Below are 26,012 nucleotides of genomic sequence, written 5' to 3' on the forward strand. Positions count from 1 at the left end.
ATCGAAACGTTTTCATGGATTGCTTCTTCCGACTCTCTTCTCATCTAAAAATCGTCAATAATGAGCAGAACGAAACGTAGCAAAATTGATGAAACAAGTCGGTTGGTTTCAAAGGAAATTAAACAAAAAATTAGGTCAATAAACTTAGCTGTAACAAACAAAATTTAGACAAAAAAAATATATTTTTTTATAGTTTTAATTCTAATTAATTGTTTATATTATAACTAAAAATATGTATAAAATAATACAAAAAGATATTCTTTTTATTTCAGCTCGTCTTCTTGCAAAGCAATTCGTCCTTCCGTTCTTTTAGGATTCAAATTCAATGTAGCTACATTATTACCAATATTCTTCGGTATTATAGCTTTGCTTGCCAAAAAGGCTGTGTTCTTCAGTAAAATAGCTTTGATAATTAGCTCCGCTTTCGGATTGGGAACCCTTATGTTAGGACATTACCATAATACACCATCACCAGGATTTGGTTATCAAACACCGCATTCACCGGGAATTTACAATCCTCATCTTTACAGGTAATTTTTTATGTTTTATTATTTTTTAGTTATACTTGAAATTAAAAAAAATAAATAAATATTGATGAATTTCTAAGTGCGCCATCTATCGCCCATTTATGTTACTGAAATTTCTTTTGTATGTTACTATATTAATTGAATTATTTAAATATAAAAAATGTTCGATTAATGCAATTTTTTAATAGAATCAATGTCAAAGGTTAATAAAGGATAAATTATTTAATACGCCATCTATCGGTAAAATTGGATGTTGAAATTTTTACTATTTTTTTAACATAATTATATAAGTAAATCATTTTTTTGTTAAATATAAAATTGTTGAATCAAAGTTTCACTTAAGTGTAAATTTAATGTTCAAGGACAATTGAAAAAAAAAACATAATATACTGTATTTTTTTGTATAATATATATTAATATAAATTTTATGATTAATATTCACTAATTTGTTATTAAAATACAATTTATGTATGACTAAAAGTAGAAATTAATTAATAATTAATGAAATATTTAATACGCCATCTATCGGTCAATTTTGAAATTGAAATTTTAAATGTTAGTTTTCATCGTAAATATATAAATAAATCATTTTTTCAGTATAAACTTACTCAATCAAAGCTTCTCTTCAGTCTACAATTAATATAAAGGATGTTTAAGAACAATTGGTATTACCAATTATTTGGGTTAATATAAAGATTAATACTTATTAACTTGTTATTAAAATATAATTTACTTATAATTAAAATCACCAATTAATCAATTATCGATGAATTATAATCTGCGCCATCTATCGGTAAATTTTGAAATTAAAATTTTAAATGTTAGTTTTCAACGTAATTATATATATAAACAATTTTTCAGTACAAAACTACTAGATTTAAGCTATACTTTACAAAATCAATATAAAGGATCAAATAAAAGATGTTTAAGGATAATGGGAAAACTGGATTTCACATTTATTTTTCTCTTTGTTTCTTTAGATTCCCAGATGAATCCTCCTATCATGACAGCAGTTACAGGAGCGCTGAGAACCAACCTGAGGATCAATTGAGGATGTACGAGGGTGAATTGCAACAAGCGTACTCGAGGGAGGATAACAAGAAGGGAAGGAATTTCGCTTGGAGCGAATCGGACAAATCGACGAAAAGCTAATCGACTCGAAACAAAAAACCAAAAGAAAACAAATCAAAGAAATGCACAACCAAAGAAACGAAAGGAAATATTTGAAGAAGCAAAAAATACACGTGCAGAAACGAAAGTTTTCTATCTTTTAATTATTTATTTAAGTGTAATAATGTTATTCAATATTGATAGATTCTAGGAGAAATTATATACATTTTTTTTTGTTTCTCGATCGATTTATTATGCATGCATTAAATATGTGAGGAGAATTCGCGATTAATGAGGATATTAGTCCAGATTGTAACAGGTGTTCAAGTTTTTTTTTCTATTTCAACGTTTTTTTTAATGATTCTCCACTTTCCTTGCATAACTTTTTTTTTATAAAAAAAAATCCATCGGTATTTCCATCATTTTGATAACCTCTTTGATAATTCAAAACCGTTATTCAATTTCTTTTAATTGGAATACAAAATCTTCAATAATCCACGAATTTTGCTCCAAAATTAATTTAAAAAAAATAATCCGTTTTTAATTAGTAAATAAAAAAAACTAGTTTAAGTTTAGATTTAAGAAAACCAAAGATTGTTTTGTACATTTTTACCAAATATATTTTATTATTGAAAAAAAAAATATTTTTTACTGTTTTATCCTTTTCATAAATTTCAGCATTAAATTAAAATTTTTATTAAATATCTTTTAATAAATCATATGTTGTCTCTATTTTCTCTATGATTTCAATTGATATTAGTATTTCAATGGAATTCTGGAAGAACTGTAAATTTTATAACAAAAATGTTGTTACAAATATGGAACGTAGTTGTATTTGTTATACATTCTTCACGAGTTACAAAAACTCTTCGTTTTCTATTTGTAGAATAAATTATCTTAAGATTTATGCTATAATCTGTGTTATTTAATGCCGACAGGAAGAGAAATTTCTCCACTCTTATTAGAACTATTATATTATTTATTATTCATGCATTGCTTACTACAAAATTTACAAATATTAATCTTGTTGATTAGTTGATTTGTCACATAGTTATATAAAATTATAAGCATTTGTTTTGCTAAATAAAATATATAACTTTTAGTTTTTTCATTAAATAATTACGATAAAATTATTCAAATATGAGAAAACAACTGTTAAAAATGTATACAAATAAAATAAAGAAACATCTCTTTAATATTCTTAGTGCTTTATGAAGAAATACTAAAGAAATTAAAGTGAATTTAGTAGACAGATTTCAGATGGATTGAAATACATTGACCTATTGACCAAAAAAATACCATCTGTTGCATGTAATTTTTATAATGATTATTATTTTCAATTTTAGAATAATGTAGCAATAATAATGGATAAAAATTGGAATAATTTTCTAACAATAAAAAACAATATTTTAACTCAAATTATTCTATAAAATTACAAAGAATTAGTTACATTAGTACTTATTAATAATTGTTATACATTTTTTTCATTTCAACACTTTTCAATTATTTTCTTTAAATATTTATAAATTTCTGAAAATTTTATTGCAATTTTTAGAAATTTGTAAATAATTTGAAAAATTACTTATTTGTTCATAATTTCAGAATAATTAAAGTAAATTGGATAAAAAAACTGGGCTTATTTATTGATAATAAGAAAAAAAAGTGACTAAAATTCTTGTACAAAAATTAAAATTAATTATGAAATATTTCTTACAATTTATTAATAATAACAAAAAATACTTTTTTTCTTGATCAATTATCATTCAAAAAACAATAAATTTGAACATTTTAAAGAAAATTATAATATTTTTGTAATTTTCTGAAGATTTCATTTGATATTTATAAATATTTTACTTTATTCATTGAATTTGAAATTTTTAGAAATTTGTAAAGAATTTAAAAAATTACTTATTTTTTCATAATTTCAGAATAATTAAAGGATATTGGATAAAAAAACTGGGTTTATTTATTGAGAATAAAAAAAATCGACTAAAATTTTTCTACAAAAATTACAATTAATTATGAAATATTTCTTACAATTTATTGATAATAACAAAAAAAAAACTTTTTTTCTTGATCAATTATTATTCAAAATAACAATGAATTTGAACATTTTAAAGAAAATTATGATATATTTGTAATTTTTTGAGGATTTCATTTGATATTTATAAATATTTTACTTTATGCATTTAATTTGAAATATTTATAAATATCTGAAGATTTCACTTTCAATTTTTAGAAGTTTCAAGATAATTCATGAATTTATTAATAATAGAAATACTGAAATTTTAGTTATTTGTAATTTAGTACTTTTTTGAAGAATTTCGTTAAAATCTGTGTAGGAATCTATCTGTGTAAAATTCTTTAACAGTACTTGAATTCACGGTTTTGAGTGTTGAGATGAGAATCTCACATTTCTCGCATTCCTTACAAGATTGTTGGTATTCAAATGAATCATATGCATCGGAATTTTATTTCGGGTTGCTCTTATGTGTATCACGTAATAATAATACAAGCGAGTTGAGAGGTGCGCGGTATCATCATCATCATCTCTCCTCTGTAGAAAGTTGAAAGAAGAAAGAAAGAAAGAAAACTGTGCTGCAGACAGCTCGAGGCCGAAGAATTCAGGTCGCATCTGTTGACTCCTCGATATCGTCTCAATGTTAATGCCACGGACTCTTCCAATAACCGAAAGAGTATTATATATGGTCACCTGTGCGTTGTGCACCAACCAACACAACACGCCTTTGCAGGTACTCGTCCCACGAGAGTAAGAAACTTTTCATTTCTACCGTAACGTTACGAATCGAAGCCAAAAGCAAATATTTGTGTATATGGACACACCTACCTCTAACCTAACCCGAATTTCGCGTTTAACTGTAAAAAGAGATATGAAAAGTAATAATTTTTAATGTATAATACACGTGAAGGCATGTGAATAGATTACGTTTTTCCTTCGAGGATTTTCGTGGATTTCTGCTTAAAATAATTGCGTTTACCGCAAAACCGTGCATTACTCCACTCATCAGGCCGTGCCATAACCAATGCCATACCATTAAGTACGTACTTCACGTTCATGTAATTAGCTCGTTCTCGTAATTATTCCTTTTTGCGAATGTTATAATTTCGAGGATTGCTGAAAAGGATGAGTTCACGATGGATGCGTCGCTTCGAAGTATAATCTTTTGTTATTTAATTGCAGACAATTGGGCGTTGGCGATTATATCCGCCTTCGTTTTATGCACCGTAGAACGCGTCGTCGTTACCGTTCGAAATGCATCTTCTCCCATCGACTTTCCATCGCCTCGAGGGGAAAAACCCAATCCATTACGGATATACAACCTGATTTTCCACCTGCACACCTTTAAAACTGCTCAACGACGTATTCCAAACGCAGAAGGAATATCAAATACTACGACTTTTGTATACTTTCAATTGATGCGAAACTCAAGAAAATTCCAAGAGAAAACTTAAGCTTGGAAATAATTTCAATAATTCACTTGTATTATTGAATTTAATAATAATGTTTACCTACCAAAAAACTTTTCATTACTTTTGTATATATAAACTACATCAAAAAAATATGACCATAAATATTCAATATTTTACTTCAATTATCGTTAATTCCTTCAAATTATTAGTAAAGTAAAATAAAGAAAATGTTGAAAATGTTGGCCTTTTATTGATTTTAATAATGCATTTTACTTATAAAAAACCTTGTTCTTAACTTCACCTTTCACTAACTAACAAAATTTTGTAGTCCGCACTATAAGAACATTAAATAAAAACTAATATAAAGGATTTATATGCATCAAAGGAATATGATCATTATTTTAAATTATAACGTTTCTTTTATGACAATTTGTAGTTTGTAATTTGTATAGAAAACAACTTTAATTGATGCTAATCTTTATTTTTCAGAATTAATTCATAAAGAAATAGTTTCAATTCATTAGTTTACTTACATTATAGACAATTTATTTGAAAGTGTTAGTAAATAAAGCAACAAGAGTTTATTGGATTTTTTATTGATTTTAATAATAAACTTCATTAACAAAAAAAATATTCTTAACTTCACCTTTTATTAAGTAATAAAAGTTTTTAGTCCACACTTTATAAACATTAATTAAAAACTAATATAAACTACATCAAAAAAATATGATCATCAATCTAAATAATAACGCTTTTTTTATGACAAATTGTAATAGACATGATTTTTCATAAAATTTAAAACAAACTAAAATATTCAATTTTATACTTCAATTATCGATAATTTCTTAAAAGTAAAACAACAAAAATGTATTGAAAATTTTGGTACTTTATTGATTTTAATAATAAAATTTCCTTACAAAAACATAGTTCTTAACTTCATCTTTCATTACGCAACAAAAGTTTGTTGTCCGTACTATAAGAATATTATATAAAAACTAATATAAACTATATCAAACATTTGTTCTGTATAGAAATTTTATTCAACAAATAAAAATACACATGCTTTAAGTTCTAAAAATCGATATAAGTGAAGTGAATACATAATTTTTAAATGAATTTTACATTGATTAACCGAGTGGCGGATATATACGCCCAATTTCTTTTATAATCGAATTTGATCTTAGAAAGTCATCGCTAGTGTTTATGTATATTAAAAATAATCATACAAATTCATATTAATTTCGTATTAAAAACAAAATTTTCCAGTAGACTTTTCCAGTAATTTAATGACTGGAAAAAAAATCACTGCATTATTTTACCCAATTTAAGGCAGAAAAAGAAAAAAAAATAACTGAACAATATTTTTTTCGCTGAGCTAAATTTAGAATATGATCATCAAACTAAATAATAACACTTCTTTTATGACAATTTATAATTTTGTTTTAAATAAGTTTATAAATATATTTTTTATAATGAATTGAATCTCAATGTTCTTGACTGCATTTTTAAGTTTCTTAATGTGTTTATGTAATGAAGACTTACAAAAATTCAATTGAAATAAATCAACATAAAAAAATAAGAAAATAATGACTCTTCTTTTTTAACAATTTGTATTTGAAATTTTCCTTTCTACCATAAATTTATAAATTTATTTTAAAAAATTGTATTGAATCATAATTTATTTATCTACACTTTTATAATAATTAATATTTTATTGTATAATGAAAAATTATAAAAAATCTTATATATTTAAGTTTTTATTTTTCGAAAAATAATAAATCTTAATTTTCTTACATAATTTTTGTTGTTTTATGATTGGATGATTTTCATGAAAAGAAACATATAAAAAAACATTTCAAAATTGTTCATACTATAATAATAATAACACTGAAAATAGTTATGAAAATTGTTGATATACAATTGAATTTTAAATAACTTAAAAACTTTATAAACAAATTGTTGAAATCACGATTTTACATGATCAAAATACATTTTTTTATTGGAATATTTTGGATAGAATATGTTTGATTTTGTTACATGAAATGGATAATTTTCATAAAAGTTTCTGGTAACAAAAGTTCATAATTATTCATGTAATAATAATGTTACTGTATCAAAAATTGTTTGTTTTTTTATAGGAAAATTTTTGAATTTTATATTTGTCATGAAAAGCAAACAAACGTTTTGTTTACAATTTTGTACAAAGATTATCGCAGCCACGACCGAAACGAGAACACCAAAAGATTACCATCACGTAATAATGAACTAATCTACTTTTAATACTTAACTTCTTCAAGTACAAGTACACAAAATTCATTCATATTTTTACTTTTAAAATTTCGATTTAACATGTGAAAATTGTTATCAACAAATATAATTTTAACGTACTTAAGTTCAAAAAAAAAGTTAAGTTGTTAGTAAATATTTCCATCATTTCTTCATTTAATTTTACATTTTATAATATAAAAAATCTTAGTCATTAAGAAAATTATTAAAAAAAAGAGAATTCAAGTTGTAATGAACACTTTTCTTCATATTTGCTTGATTTCAATAGTATTTTCTGAGTATAATTTAGACAAACTGTTATAATTATGTACTTTTTTTATACTATGTGAACAAATTGTCCCAAAAAAATCATTAAGTCCGCTCACAAAAAAAAGGTGTAATTAGAAGAAACGCTCATTACCATGTCAAAAAAAATGTAAGAAACAAGAACGATTCTTCAACTTCCGTAGTAGACCCTAGTCATCTCCTGTGTGAATTCGTGTGTGCGATTCCTTCCTTCTGCTTAGAACCCGACACGCTCCAGAGTATCCGACTACCATATAAATCGCAAGCGTTTGCGACATCCTCAAGCAATTCCTCCAAGTCCATCAAGTGAAGATGTCGTCCTTTGTGCACCTCCTCATAACCATGTCCACCGTGTGTTTCCTGCAAGCCGCAGCGACGGATCTCAGCATGCTCAAAAGGATCAGAGGATGTTTGACTCACGATGGTCCTGTTGTCTGTCTCAAAGAAAGAGCGTTGGATGTTTTGAATGAAACCATCATGAGTGATAAACCTATGAGTTTGTATGGAATCGTCGATGTTGTCAAAGATCCTGGTTACAAAGCGTCTGTGGATGTCGAGGATTTACCTAGAGATTTGGCTTCGAGGAATCTTAAATTGAACGAGATGATCTATGATAAAGTCGAAGAGTTTTTTGCTTCAAGATCTCTCAGTCTCAACCTAGGCAACATCATTGAAGGTAATATAGTTCTTTCTTATTGAAATTTAGATTTTTTCATATAAACAATTGATGAAAAATACAAATTTTTTATTTAATTCGGAAATTAAAAATTTCTGAAAAAATTAAATTTTGAAATTAGTAAATTCATAAATTTTCAAATACTCAAATGATTTAGTTGGAAAATTGCAATTGAGAATTGATTGAATCATAAACTAAATAATGAATTCACAAAATTCTGAAAAAAACTTACAATATTCTGAATGAACTAAATTTTGACCTTATTAAATTCTGAAATGAATAAATTTTGTTCTGAATGTTGAAAGAACTAACTAAATTTGTTTTATGAATCTTAATATAAAGATAATACTGAATTCACAAAATTCAGAAAAATTTTGACCTTACAACATTATGAAAAAAGAACTAAATTTTGAAGTTACAAAATTCTGAAATCATGAAATACTGAAATTACATTTGTTTTATTGAAATGAATTATGATATTACTAAATTGTAAAGTAAATATATACTGAAATTACAAATTTCTGAAAAAAATTAATTATGAAATTAGTAAATTCATGAATTTTTATAAATACTGAAATGATTTAGTTGGAAAATTACAATTGAAAAATAATTGTATCATAAAATAAATAAAATACTGAATTTACAAAATTCTGAAAAAGAAAACTAAATTTTGTTCCGAATGTTGAAAGAACTGAAGTTTGAACTTATTAAATTCTGAAATCATTAGATACTGAAATTACATTTGTTTTATTTTTAAATACTGAAATGATTTAGTTGGAAAATTAACAAATTACTGAATCTTAATATAAAGATAATATTGAATTCACATTATTCTGAAAAATTGAACTAAATTTATTAAATTCTGAAATCATTAAATACTGAAATTACATTTGTTTTATTTTTCAATACTGAAATGATTTAGTTGGAAAATTGAGAAATTACTGAATCTTAATATAAAGATAATATTGAATTCACAAAATTCTGAAAAATGAACTAAATTTATTAAATGCTGAAATCATTAAATACTGAAATTACATTTGTTTTATTGAAATGAATTATACTGAAATTACAAATTTCTGAAAAAAATAAATTATGAAATTAGTAAATTCTGAAATGATTTAATTGGAAAATTTCAATTAAAAAATTATTGAATCATAAACTAAATATAATACTGAATTTACAAATTTCTGAAAAAAATAAATTATGAAATTAGTAAATTCATAAATTTTTATAAATACTGAAATTATATTTGTTTTATTTTTCAATACTGAAATGATTTAGTTGAAAAATTGAGATATTGTTGAATCTTAATATAAAGATAATATTGAATTCACAAAATTCAGAAAAAAAAATAAATTTTGAACTTACTAAATTCTCAAATCATTAAATACTGAAATTTATAAAAAAAACTACTAAGTGACGTAATCATTACGGATTTGACAGTTGAATGACAGAGAACGTCATCGTTGTGCCCATATAGGTTAAACGACCGAGACGAAAATCGTTGCGTTTTCGAAGCAATTGGAGCAAAACAAGAAAGATAAATAGTCAACCAATTTATTTATTTCTTGCAATCATCTCGTTCTAAAAGAAATAAATAATAACATACGAATCAAACCATAATTGAAATTTCCATCATTATATAACAGTAATCGCATTTCAATTACATTTAATACTTTGATTAAATTCAAGGATTGAAGTAGAACACTCTCACAAACTATTAAAGAAATTGAGAATAATGAAGAAACAATGCATCTATTCCGTAAGTTTGAAGGAAATGGGGAACGGAAGAGATTTGATTTCACCGTTCGACCCGAATTTTCGTACTGTTGTTGTTGTTGTTTTCAACATTTTCCTGTGCAGAATTGTATTGTGGAATGCGGCTGCGTTAGATGAAAGGCTTTTACTAGTTTGTGCTGAACGTGGTGGCTCGGTGACCTTAATGTGGATGCAACTCAATGGATCCAAAGGTCAGAGATCATACTGTGGAGGAACAGGAAGGCCTAGATTGTATTCGTAAGAAGCAGCATCCTTTCCTCTGTTGGATAATTGACTGCTTTCTCATATAATCCATGATAATTTTATTATCTAAAATATTATAAAATCTGTTTTATTCGATTGAATCATCAATAATTAATTATCTAACTTATTTACATATTTTTTTTTCAGTTTCATTAATATTCACATAAATTTATAAAATTTTACATCAATTAATCTCTACATTTTTTTATTAGACTTTTGTTTTCAATTTACGAATTTTCGACTTACGCAATAATAACAGAAATGTCATAAACATAAATTTATTTTGTTTTACTTCCAAATAAGCTGTACTTTTTTTAAATAAGAATTTATGCATTTTAGTAAATGTTCATAAAAAATTAGTTTTCAATTTACGAATTCTCGTTTTACGAAATAATACTGAAAATGCTATAAATTCTATTTTAAATCCAAATAAAATCTACTTTTGTTATAAGAATTTATGTATTTCAGTAGAAGTTCAATGTTTATAAAAAAAAAGATAGTTGAATTTTCGATTTACGAATAATTAATAGAAATGTCAAAATAATTACAAACAAATTTGTAATAGTTTAAAATATTGATAAAAATGCTATATAAAATATTGAATTTAATAAAGTTATCGAGTTACGAATTTTCAATTTACGAAATCTATTCAAAACTGAGTAAAAAAACTACTATATCAAAAGTACAACTATTCGAAAGCAGTTAACTATATAATTGTTTAATTATATGATTGAACGATCATGTTAAATTGAGTATGCTGTCATTTTTTTTCCTTTGTTAACTGTATTCCATTCCTAACGACCGTTTTCCTTCGGCGAATCTCCGTTTCACAATTGATTCCACGATGCAACCGGCAGTAAAAGCGTAATTTGTGGAACCATAAAAATCACCATAAAAATTTCACATTAAAAAGACGTTTTTAATCGTTGCGCATCGCATCTGCTTTATGCTAAATCGATGCAAATCTTCGCAGTCTCATCTTAGTTTTTATATATACAATCTTGTTAATGAAGAAATATTATGCAATAAAAAAAATTAATTAATGTTTTGATTGATTCATGAGAATCATAAATATTGCTACATTTTTTGGTTATAATTTAGATATTTTTTTAGTTACGTGAGAGAGATGTCACGTAAGATGATGTAAATTAAAGATTTTAAAGTATTGGAATCAATAGATCTTTTGAAGCTGTGGTTGTTATGAAGATTGCGTACTTTTGACGCGAAACGTCATGTACATGTCAACTGTCATGTCAAAGTGCTACAAAAAAAATGAATAAGATCATATTTGACAAGAAACGTCAAAAACTTGTCAACTGTCATTCAAAATGTCACGTTAATGAATTATGTAATTTGTTTTGTTGTGGTGTGTTTTAGGTCGTGGCAAGAAGGATAAGAAAGGTGGAATGTTGATGATGGGAGGATTGGCGATGGCTGGAATGATGGCTCAGATGTTCATGGGGAAGATAGCTTTCATGGCGGGAGCGGCGTTGCTTGTAGCCAAGTTGGCACTTCTTCTTTCGACGATAATCGGCTTCAAGAAGCTGTCTGGTGGCAGCGGAGGCGGAGGTGAGTCCTCGCACGTGGTTTACGCAACCAGCGGCGGTGACTCCGGATATGGGCATAGCCACGGAGGCGGTGGCGGAGGCGGCGGCGGTGGTTGGCACAGGAGCCTCGCCGGCGACGAGACCCACAACGATCCCTACAGAGCGCACAATCCAACCGAAAACTTCACATTCTAAAATCCCAATCCATCAAAATCCCTTTCCAAATCTTCAAATATCCACTTCAAAAACCTTCAAATTTTCAGTCAAGAACTTTAGAATCAAGTCGAAAGTAATCAAATAGTTTTAGATTACTTCAACCTTCCTACCTGTAAAAGTATTTATATAATACATATAGTATTGAAACACCTAAGGAGTATTCACTGAAGTAAAGCACAAAGAAACAGCTTCAAAATAGTTCAAATTAAGTCAACATTTTTATTAACAATACCAAAATTACCTTTAGTATTCATTTAGATTTCAAATGACTTCAAGGACTTAATTCTTCTGAAGGCTGAAGAAAATTTCTTGAAGTAGATTATACTTAAATCCAAATTTATATTTTGTTTGAAAAACATAATGTAAATCCAGTCAACATTTTTCATATCAAATTAATTGCAACTAAATCATCGTAAATTCTTTCTTTGTAGAAAAACTAAGATACCTAACTTATCCTATAAACAACTACCCAAGTTTGAACTTATGAAAATCCAGTCAACATTGTTTATAACAAGTTAAATTTCACTCAAACTATCCTGAAAGTAAACCGAAACTCCAAAACCCATTCTTGTTCGTAGCAATTCCTAAGAAAGCCGAAGCTCTGAGATAAATCCTCAAAAAACAAAAACCCCAAAAACAAAACACTGTTGAAAGCCATGCCCTCTTCGATCGGTAAATGTCCAATGTTTTATGCTTTTGTTTTTACTTATTTTTTGTTTTGTTTTCTCTGTCTCTTCTCTGCTTGCTCGGTAGGTGGCGGTCCATTTATCGGTCTAGGTGTGTTCATGGTGGCAGTGATCCAAGCCTTCATTAGCGTCACGGCATTGGTCAAAACCGTCCTTCTGCTACTCACTAAGAAAGCCATCCTCGTCGGTGGCCTCTACGGCTTCGGGAAACTAACGAAAACAATGAAAAAAAAGAAACGAAAACCGAAACACGCATGATCTAACTGTAGTTCAATACAAAAAGCTTTTGGTCTCTTTAGGTGCTACTTAAAGGAAAGGTACTAGATACTAAAACCTCTTCACAAATAGAGCCTAAATTTGCACTAAACTTATACTTTTTTTTTTACTTTTTAATCTCATACTTGGTTTCTGTTCTTGTTGCAGGCTCTTCGGGCTGGATGTCTTCCAATTAACTAAAACCAACAAGTTAAAAACAATCTAAAGTGTTTAAATTAATTTATTTACTCAAGCGCAAATTCTTCGATTTATTTGAATACCGCATTTCTTTCTTTTTTTTTTATAAATATTGATTCAATTTTTCGTACAAATTTTTTTTTTGGTGAAAATAGAGAACACACCCATACCAAACAAAGGCAGATCTCTTGAAACCTCCACGAAAATCATAAACAAATAGATTTTTTTTCTAAGTACAAGTTTCAAAATTCTTCAATTTTCAACAAAATTTATCATATCAAATGTTTAATTAATTACAATAAAATATAAGTTCGTAAATTAAGTAATAACAACAAAATTTTGGTATGATCATTCCTATATTTCACAATTAATAAATTACGTGTAAAGAACTGAAGATCTATGACATGTTTGGATATTTAAATTAATTAAGTTAAGTGAAAATCATTAATATTTATGAAGGAAATCGATTCGGTTTTTTTATTTTTGAAGAATTTGCGTTAAACTATTTATTCCTACATTATAATTAACTTACGTAATTTATTATTTATTGCTTAGAATTAATTTAATGTGTGTTAACAAAGAATTCCGTTGATTTGTACTACATTTTAATGTGTTGGTAATTTGTAATTTTCAGCTCAAAATTTGCACAAAAAAATGCTCTGAAATTGTAACAAAACATGAAAGAATTCTTATAATTATGAAATTTGATTTTAACGTGTAATAATTTATTGATAAAAACATGATTAATGTAAAATTATATAATAAGTATTTATTTATTACTTAATTATAGGTTTTTTTTTGTAACTTAATTATTATTTTAATAAATTTCGAATTACATATATAAATTATATTTTTTTTTTAATGATAAAACCTACAAATTTACTTCTATTTTTTTAAACTAAAAAAAAATCGTTTTTATTGACGAAAATTTGAGTTTTTTTTTTGTTTAAATTGAATACTTATTTAACAGAATAATAATTAAGGAAATTAACTTTTATATATAGAAAGGTTTTTATTTTTTTACCATTAATTTGTAAATTGTAAAAATTAAATATTTACAAAATTGATATATTTTTCTAATTGCGTTTAGTTAAGGAATACAAAAAGAAAAGATACAAGAATTTGTATGTAGATTTGAAGAGAGTTTGTATAACTGTATAAAATGTTGTTTACTTGGAGAAGATTCCAAATGCGTTCTGTAAATGATCGTTTTTGAAGAAGAAAATTTAAGTGATTTGCCGTAAGTGTGAGTGCGTGTAATGGCTTTGGGCTGTTTAGTAGAAATTGAGAATGGACGTAGCCTCTACGTGTGTGTTTCTTTGAGTGTATTTGTATGTATACGTATTTATACATGTGTGTGAGCGTGTGTGTGGTCGGAGGCCTCGACGAAAATAGGCCACAAATGTACTATATCCGAGTGAAAGTTTTTTTTCTTCTTCGTTCATATATAAATATATAAAAAAAAACCTGTGAGAAATTTGCGACCTAGTCACCACAAACATCTCCACGTTTCGACTCTCTTTGAGTTTTTCCTCTTTTCTACGTACACTCTCCACGCCAATTCCATTTTGAGCTGCAACATTTGTATTAGATGGCTTTCTTCTGAAAAAAAATATATATAAATTTCATTACATTTTTACAATTTTATTTCAAGTGAAATCTTATTAATGATAAAAAATTAGTTTGTTCTGAACGTTTATTATAAAAAATCAATGCTTTATAAATATTTTCTTCATAAAATTTTTAATAAGTTTTTTTTTCGACGGATAAAATTATATAATAAATAAATTGTTAGAGAACTTGTAAATATTTGAGGTAATAAATTCTCATTAAAATTTCTTTCATGGAAATTATAAATTGTTGTGCAAATCTGCAACTAACAGAAAATTATGTTTTTACTTGACAAAAAATTGAATTGAATTGAAACTATGATAAATTATTTATATTTTTGAAGAATTACTTTATTTTTTTAAAAAATTGTATTTTTTATACTTATTTTTAACAAGAAACAAGAAAAAATGCAAATGTTATAAGCAAACAAAAAAATAATTTTATTCAGACTTATTAATTGTTTCTCATTAAAATTAACGTTTCCTACTTGGAAAATAATACATAAATTGCAACATTTGTATTTGATGGCTTTCTTCAGAAAAAAAAAATATTAATTTTATTACATTTTTACAATTTTATTTCAGGTGAAATCTTATTAATGATAAAAAATAAGTTTGTTCTGAATGTTTATTACAAAAATTCAATGCTTTATAAACATTTTCTTCATAAAATTTTTAATAAGTTTTTTTTTGGACGGAAATATTTATATAATCAAAAAATTGTTAGAAATAAATTCTCATTAAAATTAAAATTTCTTTCATGGAAAATATATAAATTGTTGTACAAATCTGCAACTAACAAGTTTTTATTACACTAATATGTTTTATTACAAAATCATTATTTTTCTTTTAAAATTTCCAAAAAGAAAATATGTTTAATTGATAAAAAATTATTGATATTTCTTCGAAACTTTAATAATTTATTTTATAAAATTGTAATATTTTTACATTTGTTTAAACAAGAAACAAGAAAAAATACAAAAGTTATAAACAAAGAAAAAAGTATTTTATTCACAATTATTAATAAATTCTCAATAAAATATTCATTTCTTTCTTGAAAAATATATAAATTGTTGTACAAATCTGCAACTAACAAGTTTTTATTACAGTAATATGCATGGTTTCATTGGAAAATCTCTGTTTTTTCAAAATTTCCCAAAAGAAAAAATGTTTATACTTGAGAAAAAATTATTGATATTTCTTCGAAACTTTAATCATTTATTTTGAAGAAAACAGTAATTACTTGAAATTACTTAATTAATTAAAAAAATGTAATATTTATACATTTATTTAAATAAGAAACAAAAAAAAATAGAAAAGTTTTAAACAAACAAAAAAAAGTATTTTATTCACAATTAAAAATTAATTCTCATTAAAATTTTCATTCCTTCCTTGGAAAATATTACATAAATAGTTGTAAAAATCTACAATTAACAAGTTTTTATTATACTAATATGCATGATTTCATTGGAAACTGTTTTTTTTTATCAAAATTTTTAAAGAAAATAATGTTTTTACTTGACCAAAAATTATTGATATTTCTTCCAAACTATGATAATTTATTTATATTTTTAAAGATTTACTCAAAATTGCTTAATTATTTTAAAAAAATTATAATTTTTATACTTTTTTTTAACAAGAAAAAATGCGAATGATATAAACAAGCAAAACAAAGATTGAATAAGTGTGAATTAATTAACTCTCATTAAAATTAACGTTTCTTACATGGAAAACATTACATAAATTGTTGTAAAAATCTACAATTAACAAGTTTTTATTACACTAATATGCATGGTTTCATTAGAAAACCTTTGATTGTTTTCAAAATTTCCATAAAAAAAATAAGTTTTTACTTCACAAAAAAAATATTTTCAAACTTTAATAATTTAGTTATTTCTTTGTAAAAACAGTTATTACTATAGAAATACAGTGTTTTATATTAGCAATATCGTAGATTATTTAATTAAAAGTATAATTAAAAACCTATACAATTTTAACAAATATATTAAAATAACAACAGAAATTCATACAAATTATTATAAATGTATTTTATTCACAATTATAAAACTTAATTACAATAATATAAATAAATAAATATTTTCAATAAATAATCAACTTCCAACATTTCTTTCCTTCTTAGATAATCAATCTTTCCACTCTCGTCTTTTTGTCTCTCTCTTAGTTTAAAATTTAACATCTTTGGTCCGCATTTGACAAAACTTAAATTAACCTTAAATAAGTCTAATGTCCTAAAAAAATAACAAATACAAATTACATTGTGCAGAGAAAAACAACTAACTAATTATAACTTAGTCAAAAAATACAGAAAAAATCAATCAACTTTATTTATATTGAATTTTTACCTATTTTTATCCAATTTAAAAGAAAGTTATATAATTTTTATAAAAAAATAATGTAAATTTTCCTTTCTTTGTATATTTTGTGATGTTAACTGATTTACTAGAAAAGTTAAGAATTTGTATTTGATTACATTGATCTTAATTAGAATTTTGACATTAATGTTTACTTCAATCATTTAGAATTCAAGAAAATAACTTTAAATATTCTAATTTACATGTTTACTGAAAATTTGGTTTTCTGGTGATTTATTTGTATTTGTCTGTTAAGTTAATGAAATTTAACAATGCGATCTAATGGATTTTTTGTATGTGTTCAGAAAATTTGCGCAGCGATTTGCTCGAGGAAAAGCATGTGCTCGGCCGTCGTCGCAAAGGATCTGTGGTAATGCCCTTCAGATTCCTCGAGGGAACTGGAGTGAGTATGGCTGCTCGAGTACGTCGGATGCTTAACTATTTCAAAAGTGGTTTTCTCCTTACCTCCGCTCACAAGCTTCTTCAGACCCAAGATCGCCGCTATCGCCAGAGCCATCTTACCTGAAACACATCTATTAACGAACAATCAAATCAGCTGATGAATTTACCAATGATTAAGGCCGTTCCGGCCATTGCAGCTATAGTCTTATAAGCCATAGACATGATGGTACCTTTGATGGCAATAGCAGCCAAGAAAGGTCCAGTCAACTTATCCTTTTTCCGTCTCCTAGCCTCATCCGCGATCTTGGAAAAATCGAAGTTGATGGATCTCGAGAAGATGAAATCAGCTAATTTAAACAATAAATAAGTTATGTGTTTCAACAAGTTTTAGTTAAGATTAACCTGCGATGTTTAGGAGCACTTTGTTCAAATCCGGATGATGGAGTTTCCTCAAATTTCTGTTAGCTTCGAAGAAGAAACGCGCTGATCGATTGTTGGGTTGTTCCACTATGGTGACACCATCGAATAACTCTAGTTTCTTCATTTTCAAAGCTTTTTCAGCGATGATTATAGATCTGATCTTTAAACACTTCATGAGATCTGCGGTTTTGGAGCAATCCTCGTACAACTTTTTCACGATTTTCAAAGGTTCAGGGATGGCCCACGTCTTCACCACGATGACCACGAGGATTATGAGTATAACGTTAGATGTTCTCGCCATTGTATCCGTCTATGCAACTGATGCAAGCCCCGATTTGCGGCTCGCATTTATCCAAGATTCGCATTATTTTCAGAGCAAATCCGCACACGCAACTGTCCACTAATTAGTGGACAGCCTCGGCCAACATCAAGGATGTTTCGTTATGGTCAACGTGCCATATGGGTGATGTGTTATTAACACGCAAATTTCTCCATCCATCATCTCAATCCATTCAAACTATTTAGATTTTTAAGGATTATGATGATACAAATCCTTGTTGTGTTTTCAGGACGACTTCTCTTCTTGTTATTTGATGCGTATTGGTAGACGTGCATTAGGATTAGGTCGAATTGTGAGGAATCAGAGGCAAATCGGTCGTATGTATGCGCGGAAAGTTCACGGTGCAATAATTACGTTGAATAAATAATCGTTCGGCAATTTCCACGCTTCGTGTGGACTAATTGTTTGTACAATTTTGTTCTTTGCTTTGTTTCTATCATTGTAAAACGCATGGAAAATCCGTGCAAACGCACACAAAGTGGACATGAAGAGAAAATGGATTTTAAATATAGTGGAGCTACGTTTCCATTCGATTTTCTAATTTGTGCAAACTTGAAGCAGCTTCAATTTATCTTCCCGCTACTGCTAGATTATTAAATTAAATACATGAAAAGTACATATTTTAACAGTAAAATATCAATTTTATAATCATTTCATGCGATTATACTAGAAATATCTGTCAATTTGATAAAATTTCATAACAGAAAAACAACAATGTCTTCAGTTTATTGTGAATCACTCTACAACTGAGTGTACTAATTACTTAAATACCTTAAATTAAAGTTGAAAGTCTCAATGACTTTCCAATGAGCCTATTGACAGCTTAGTGCTATGATGCGTTCATCTGTTATGAGCTGTCAAAAGTGGCATTACTGAAAAGTAGCGTTTTGATTATTTTCAGCACAAGGAGGAGTTTTCAGATTCGTGATGTTTATTTTTTCATGATTTTTTTTTCTTGATTACTCGAAAGTGATTATCTTTTATATATTTTTATTATTGTCTAAGAAGGGCGAAACCCTTATTATGTAACAAAATTTGCACATTGTTCATTAGTTATCCGAAAAACGACGATTTTGGATGTCTTCAGTTTTTCATGAATTACTCAACAATTGCTGAAAATAGATACATCATCTTTACCCTATATTAAAGCTGAAAGTCTCACCAATGAGCCCACTGTGATCTTACTGATTTGATCTGTTCATCTGCTACGTGTTATCAAAAATTTCTTTGCTGAAACGTTTTCGTGAAATTCAGTATAACTTTGTATATCTTTATTTCTGTTATAATCCGTTTAATTTAAGCAATAAAATATAAATAATTCTTGGATTAAATTTGATAATCAACGAAGTTTAGATAATTTCGACTATTCCAAAGAATATTCAAATAGAAATCAAGATTTTAGCTCCACCATTCTTGGAATGTAAAACATTTTGAAAGTGAATTATATCTGTAACTATACGTATTAATAGCTATAAAATGAGAATTAATATATATTGAATATAAATGAAATGGTACAATAAAAATACCAGAACAGGTTCTTCTTGAGTGCGACGAGCGCGTGTGTGGTTTTAGAATAAAATATTCATGAAATCGAATGGCAGAAACGTAACGCGTTATAAATTTTAAAAAAAACGTATAAAACTATATTTATATAACTAAAAATTATGTATATTATCATTGAGGAAACAGAGCGAATTCGGTAATTACGGATATTTTTCAATAATCCGTGTGAAGAGCATATGAGAAGTACTTGACCCAAAAAAAACACCGTAGAAATCACCTCTATGCGCGAGTTTCCGAAGAGAAGAGATGAGGTTCAAACGGAGAGGAAACAAAGAAGTATTGGCACTTGTCGGATGGTGATGATGATAATTTACGGATGGATATCGGAATTTCGACGAGGAGAAAGTTTTGCACGGTTCGAGTCGAAAATATTCTTGACATTGTTCTGACTCAAATATGGGAATATATGTAAAAAAAAATAACATAATTCTATTCTGCTTTTCTATTGAAGCGCGCGAGACTTAATTTGCAATTAAAAACCGTATGATTAAGACGTTGTTATTGGAATTATGACATATGTTTGGTGTTTGCTAATTGTGTTTATTCAATTGCAGAGAGATTTTATGACTAGTAGCACAATTGTTTGTATTTATTTAAATTTGTTTATGAATTGAAGAAATTTTAATTGTTGGGTTTAATTACGCTTTAATAATATAATTATGTAAATAAGCAAAATAATCATAGTTTTCTTGGAATTCCAATAAAAATTGTAAAAATAATTGAGAACAAGTTTATCTCTTTAATTACTTCGAATTTCACAATTAAAAATTACAAAAAATCAAAATATCAACAAAAAAACCGTAAACATTGTTAAAATTTATTGTATTATGAACAATTGTAAAATCTACATAATAATAGTTATTCAATTACGTGTTTTTTAAGAAATGATAAAATTATACAAACAAATCTTGAATATCAAAAAAAATACTGTAAAAATATATGAAAAATTGTTAAAATGTGCCAACATTTTTCTAATTATTTATATTTATTATTATTGTATCTCTTTAATTACTTAGCATTTTACAACGTTTTACATTACAAATAGTTACGAAATTAGGAGCTTTTTTTATATGAAATGATAAAAAATTACAAACAAATCTTAAATATCAAAAAAAACTACAAAATATATTAAAAATTGTTTGTTTGAATCATGAAACAACTGTAAAAGTAGTCGTAAAATAATAAAAATTCATTCTAACATATATAATTCAAACTGCAATATTCAGAAAAACAAAAGTTGTTTTGAAGTTTGAGAAAAAGTATTAAAATTTTCGAAAAATTGTGAAAATTAATTCTAATATGAATAATTGTAAAGTCTCTATATTTGTCTAATTATTAACAAAATTTTAATGTTTTATAATGTTTTAATTTCAAATTCAATAATTACTATAATTCACTAATAACAATTTAATTAAAATAATTTTAGAATAATTCAAAATTGAAATAAAAAAAAATATATTAACTATTAATAAAGTTTCGAAAATATTGATAGAAAAATTACAAAATTTTATGACATTCTTTAAATATAATAATTAACCCATTTTAGCCCAACTTAATTTCGATTTATTGGATAAATTAGGTGAAAAATAATAAAATTTTTCACGGGTGGATTAACAACTAATTAATTAGTAAAAATTAACATCTTCAATTTTTCTATTTTTGTTTACTATTTGCAAGAAGCATGTGGCCTCATGGTAGAACCACACAAAGGGTTAATTCAGTTGTCACGCCATCTCATCTTCAATTTTTCTATTTTTGTTTACTATTTGCAAGAAGCATGTGGTCTTATGGTGGAACCACACAAAGGGTTAATTCAGTTATCACGCCATCTCCTGGGTGGATTAACAACTAATTAATTAGAAAAAAATAACATCTTCAATTTTTATATTTTTGTTTACTATTTGCAAGAAGCATGTGGTCTCATGATGGAACCACACAAAGGGTAGTTAATTCAGTTGTCACGCCATCTCATGGGTGGATTAACAACTAATTAATTAGAAAAAAAATTAACATCTTCAAACCAATTGATTGTTATTATCAAATTTACTGAATAAAGATAGATTGGAAGAGGAAGTAAAAGAATGGTAAAAAGCTATGGATAATTGTGATCAAATTATAAAACTTAGGTTGGGAAACACTGGAGGAAGGCAGTGACCCACGACGTATCATCTTTCCCTCACAGCAATCCATGGTAATGAGTTGCTCTTGTTCACTTCCAATATAATATAACAATTAACCCTTTTTGGCCCAACTTAATTTCGATTTGTTGGATAAATTATGTGAAAAATGATACAATTTATCTATTTTTGTATACTATTTGCAAGAAGCATGTGGTCTCATGGTGGAACCACACAAAGGGTTAATTCAGTTGTGACGCCATCTCATGGGTGGATTAACAACTAACTAATTAGAAAAAAATAGCATCTTCAATCTAATTGATTGTAATTATCAAATTTACTGAATAAAGATGGATTGGAAGAGGAAGTAAAATAATGGTAAAAAGCAATGGATACTTGTGATCAAATTATAAAACTTAGGTTGGGAAACACTGGAGGAAGGCAGTGACCCACAACGTATCATCTTTCTCTCGCAGCAATCCATGGTAATGAGTTGCTCTTGTTCACTTCCCATATTATGCTCGTTGCGTTGTAGTGAACTTGCTCGTAATAAATGATGCGCGAAATACTGCAGCCAATTAAATCTGTGTACGCTAAGAAACAGAGAAGTTCTTGTTCTAGATTCTCTGGTAATAAACGCTATTACATAAAGACCAAGTGAAACTAATATTAATAAGAACAACAACTTCCGTTTAGTGCGGACGTGTAAACATTCCAACTACTTTACGTCACGTATTACAGCTTCGTTTAGTTAACATCCCTGTTCTCAGGCTTTTGGTACTTCTGCTTACTTTTATTTGAAGAAATAAGAAACAATACAAAAACAGTTGACGCTGGTAAAAGCCGTTCCACTAATGTCTGCGACTGGAAATGCAAGAAGAGAGTGAAATCGCGCCGAAGAAAGAAGGACTTAATGAGTTTTCTATGTGCCAGATGTTTGCGGATCCGCGATTTATTGGAACGACTGCGATCAAAACGCATAGTTCACACTGCTTCTTACATCCAATGATCTACAAAAAAAGAAAATAAGAACTAGACGCATGAGAAAGTTCAACCAAAAAATCATCTCTAATTGCCCAATTCCTTAATCCAAATCAAATTAATTAACAAAACTGTTTTCTTATTTCCTGTTGTTTGTTTCTACATTTAATTTGTTTGATGTAAAAAAAAATGGTTTAATCGATGCGAAGTAGGTCTTTTTAGATGGGATTATCTCTTGTTAAGTGCGGATCCAAAAAAAACTGCGGGTAGCTTCGTGGGAGATTGGAGGATGAAACAATGGTTTTTAAATTTGAGTGACTTGATTATCTTTTCTCATCTTCTTCCTAAATTGGGATGGTTATGTGCGAATCAGGTTCACCATTCTTTACGTCTTCGCGCGTTGATGGTTGAACAATGATGGTTCTTCGTTTCATTAACGGGTTCATAACATTGTTACCATGGAGACGCAATTGGAGCGGCGTTAATTTTTTCCCACGTTCGATGCTTCTTGATTCAATATTGCACCTTTAGCAAGAAACTCATCAAATTCATTCAATTTTTCTGTGAATTGGTGGTGAGAATTGTTATAATTATATAATAACTACAGTTATTTAGAGGTTTACATGAAATTAGTACATTTAAGGTTATATAATTAATGACAGATCAATGTCAAATTCTAACCTAACTATACTAATCAATACATATTCTGAAATATGACTACAATACTAAAGATAATCTAACCTAACAAAATGCTAATTTAACCCATTCTAACATAACATATAAAAACATTCTCTAATCTATCATAAATTTATGTAATTAAGGGACATTTTTTTTATGACAGTTCAAATGTGTCAATGTCAACTTATAACCTGTACTAATCAATACTTAATTTAACGTATCTGAACAATACTTAACATAATCCTAATTAAACTGATTCTAATCTAACCAATAAAATTCTTCACTAATCTGTCATAAACTAATTATGTATAATCTGTAAAAAATAATATCAAAATACATAACGTATAGGTTACATTTCACTAATTCTTAATCTTAACTTAATCAATATTATAGTAAATCAACATAAGTTGACCTAAATATTTATGATTTATAAGAAATATCAGTAAAAATACATAACCTATAATATTGTAATCTAACCTAATGTAACCTAAATTTATATAACCTATAGGAAATATCAATAAAAGTACATAATTTAAGTTCATAACATTCATCCAATTCTAAACCTATTCTATAATATTGTAATCTACCCTAAGATATTTATGATCTCTAATAAATGTCAGTAAAAATACTTAACTTAAGCTCATAACATTCGTCAAATTCTAAACCTAACCTATAATATTGTAACCTAACCTAAGGTATCCTAAATATTTACGATCTATAAGAAATGTCAGTAAAAATGCATAACTTAAGCTCATAACATTCTTCGAATTCGTCAAATTCTAAACCAAACCTATAATATTGTAATCTAACCTAAGATACCCTAAATATTTATGATCTATAAGAAATGTCAGTAAAAATACATAATTTAAGAACATAACATTCTTCAGATTTGTCCAATTTTAAACCTAACCTATAACATTGTAATCTAACTTAAGATACCTTAAATTTTTATGGTCTATAAGAAATAACAGTAAAATATATGTCTTGAGATCATAACATTCTTCAAATTTGTCCAAATGTAAACCTAACCTATAATAATGTAATTTAACCTAATGTAACCTAAATAAAAAAAACAGTAAAATACCATTATTTAATAGTTTGCTTACGCTCCTATAATTCTTACATAACCTATAATTATGTAACTTAACCTAATAGAAACAAATCAAAGCCATTACTTCCTGACCTAACCTATTTGAACCTAAGCTAATCTAACCTAAATTATATAAGAACAATTAACAAAATAATTAATATGAAAAGTAATTATTAATTTCTGGACTATAACTACATATTTTATTTTTTAAATCCACTACAATTAATAAACTGACTAATTATAATTATTTATACAAACTACTACAAATAATCTAAATTGTTTATATTTTTTTTTTAAGTCATTTTTCTTAAATTTCTTACATTTTTTTTGCATTATATTCAATAAAATATGAGATTCGTTCATACTGTTGTTACTTGTGAGATGTGATCTCTCGCGAATTTCTATTTTATCGAAGAATTTCTAATTTCTAATTTACTTTCAATTGATACGAATTTAAGTTTCTACGCGTGTTAATTATCACCACTAATTACACTCATTGAGGTTCTCATTTTTTTTTCTTTAATTTAATATATTATTATTTTTTTTTCTTTAATTTAATATTTTTTTTTACGTTTCACTTAATATTTTATACACTTCACGCATTATTTATTCCGCGCTGAATTTCATATTCAATTAAATTTAATAAACAATTAAGCAAATTAATTAAAATGTATATATGAATTAGTAAGTAAACTTTGCTCTTTCTAGTAAATAATTATGTTTATTTATTGTAATTTTTATTTAAACTCCAATTTTGTTTATGTTTTGAGAAAAAATAATAATTAGAAAATATTTCTAAATATTATTTTTTTATATAATTAGTTTTTAAAGTATGTTTTTTACTTTATTTTAAATTAATTGCAAATATAAGAAATCTTATTATATTAATTATAAATAATTCATTAACAATTTTACTCATAGAAAATATAAGTAATTGAAGAAATCGCGTGTCTTTAATTATTAATGTTTTACTCTAGATTTGTTATGTAATAATAATAGTAAAAGTATTGAAGCGTTTCACTTGAAAGCATTTTACTTCTTTATTTTGAACAATTTTGATTTACATTTTTCTATAAAGAAATGTACTTTTTCTTATAGTAAAAAATATATTTTTTATAATTATTAACATTTTTCATATTATTAGTTCTTTTTCACTAAAATTATAATACTTAAAGTAATTATTAATGATTTCTTACTTT

General features: G+C 26.5%; 2 protein-coding genes and 1 pseudogene across 2 annotated transcripts; 2 read left to right on the plus strand and 1 right to left on the minus strand.

The window, feature by feature from the left end:
- Nucleotides 1-272: 272 nt before the first annotated feature.
- LOC108564277 lies at nucleotides 273-1,679 on the plus strand (annotated as a pseudogene).
- Nucleotides 1,680-7,982: 6,303 nt separating this feature from the next.
- LOC108564365 lies at nucleotides 7,983-12,080 on the plus strand. Its single transcript, XM_017923427.1, has 2 exons — nucleotides 7,983-8,316; nucleotides 11,716-12,080. The coding sequence occupies exons 1-2, from the start codon at nucleotides 7,983-7,985 to the stop codon at nucleotides 12,078-12,080; spliced, it is 699 nt and encodes a 232-aa protein (XP_017778916.1).
- Nucleotides 12,081-17,523: 5,443 nt separating this feature from the next.
- Nucleotides 17,524-18,345, minus strand: LOC108564456. Its single transcript, XM_017923541.1, has 3 exons — nucleotides 18,027-18,345; nucleotides 17,792-17,971; nucleotides 17,524-17,744 (listed from the first exon to the last, which is right to left on the minus strand). Exons 1-3 carry the CDS (start codon nucleotides 18,343-18,345, stop codon nucleotides 17,524-17,526), a joined length of 720 nt encoding a protein of 239 aa, XP_017779030.1.
- Nucleotides 18,346-26,012: the final 7,667 nt, after the last annotated feature.

Source organism: Nicrophorus vespilloides, unplaced genomic scaffold, assembly GCF_001412225.1.
Source record: "Nicrophorus vespilloides isolate i.1.1-1 unplaced genomic scaffold, Nicve_v1.0, whole genome shotgun sequence".
Taxonomy (NCBI): Eukaryota; Metazoa; Arthropoda; class Insecta; order Coleoptera; family Silphidae; genus Nicrophorus; species Nicrophorus vespilloides.

Excerpts from the sequence above, each read along its gene's own strand:
- LOC108564456 (XM_017923541.1), bottom strand. The coding sequence starts at position 18,345 with ATGGCGAGAACATCTAACGTTATACTCATAATCCTCGTGGTCATCGTG. Across the intron at positions 17,972-18,026 it reads AGTGCTCCTAAACATCGCAG|CTGATTTCATCTTCTCGAGA; the intron begins GTTAATCTTAAC and ends TGTTTAAATTAG. Across the intron at positions 17,745-17,791 it reads CGGAACGGCCTTAATCATTG|GTAAGATGGCTCTGGCGATA; the intron begins GTAAATTCATCA and ends GATGTGTTTCAG.
- LOC108564365 (XM_017923427.1), top strand. The coding sequence starts at position 7,983 with ATGTCCACCGTGTGTTTCCTGCAAGCCGCAGCGACGGATCTCAGCATG. Across the intron at positions 8,317-11,715 it reads CCTAGGCAACATCATTGAAG|GTCGTGGCAAGAAGGATAAG; the intron begins GTAATATAGTTC and ends GGTGTGTTTTAG.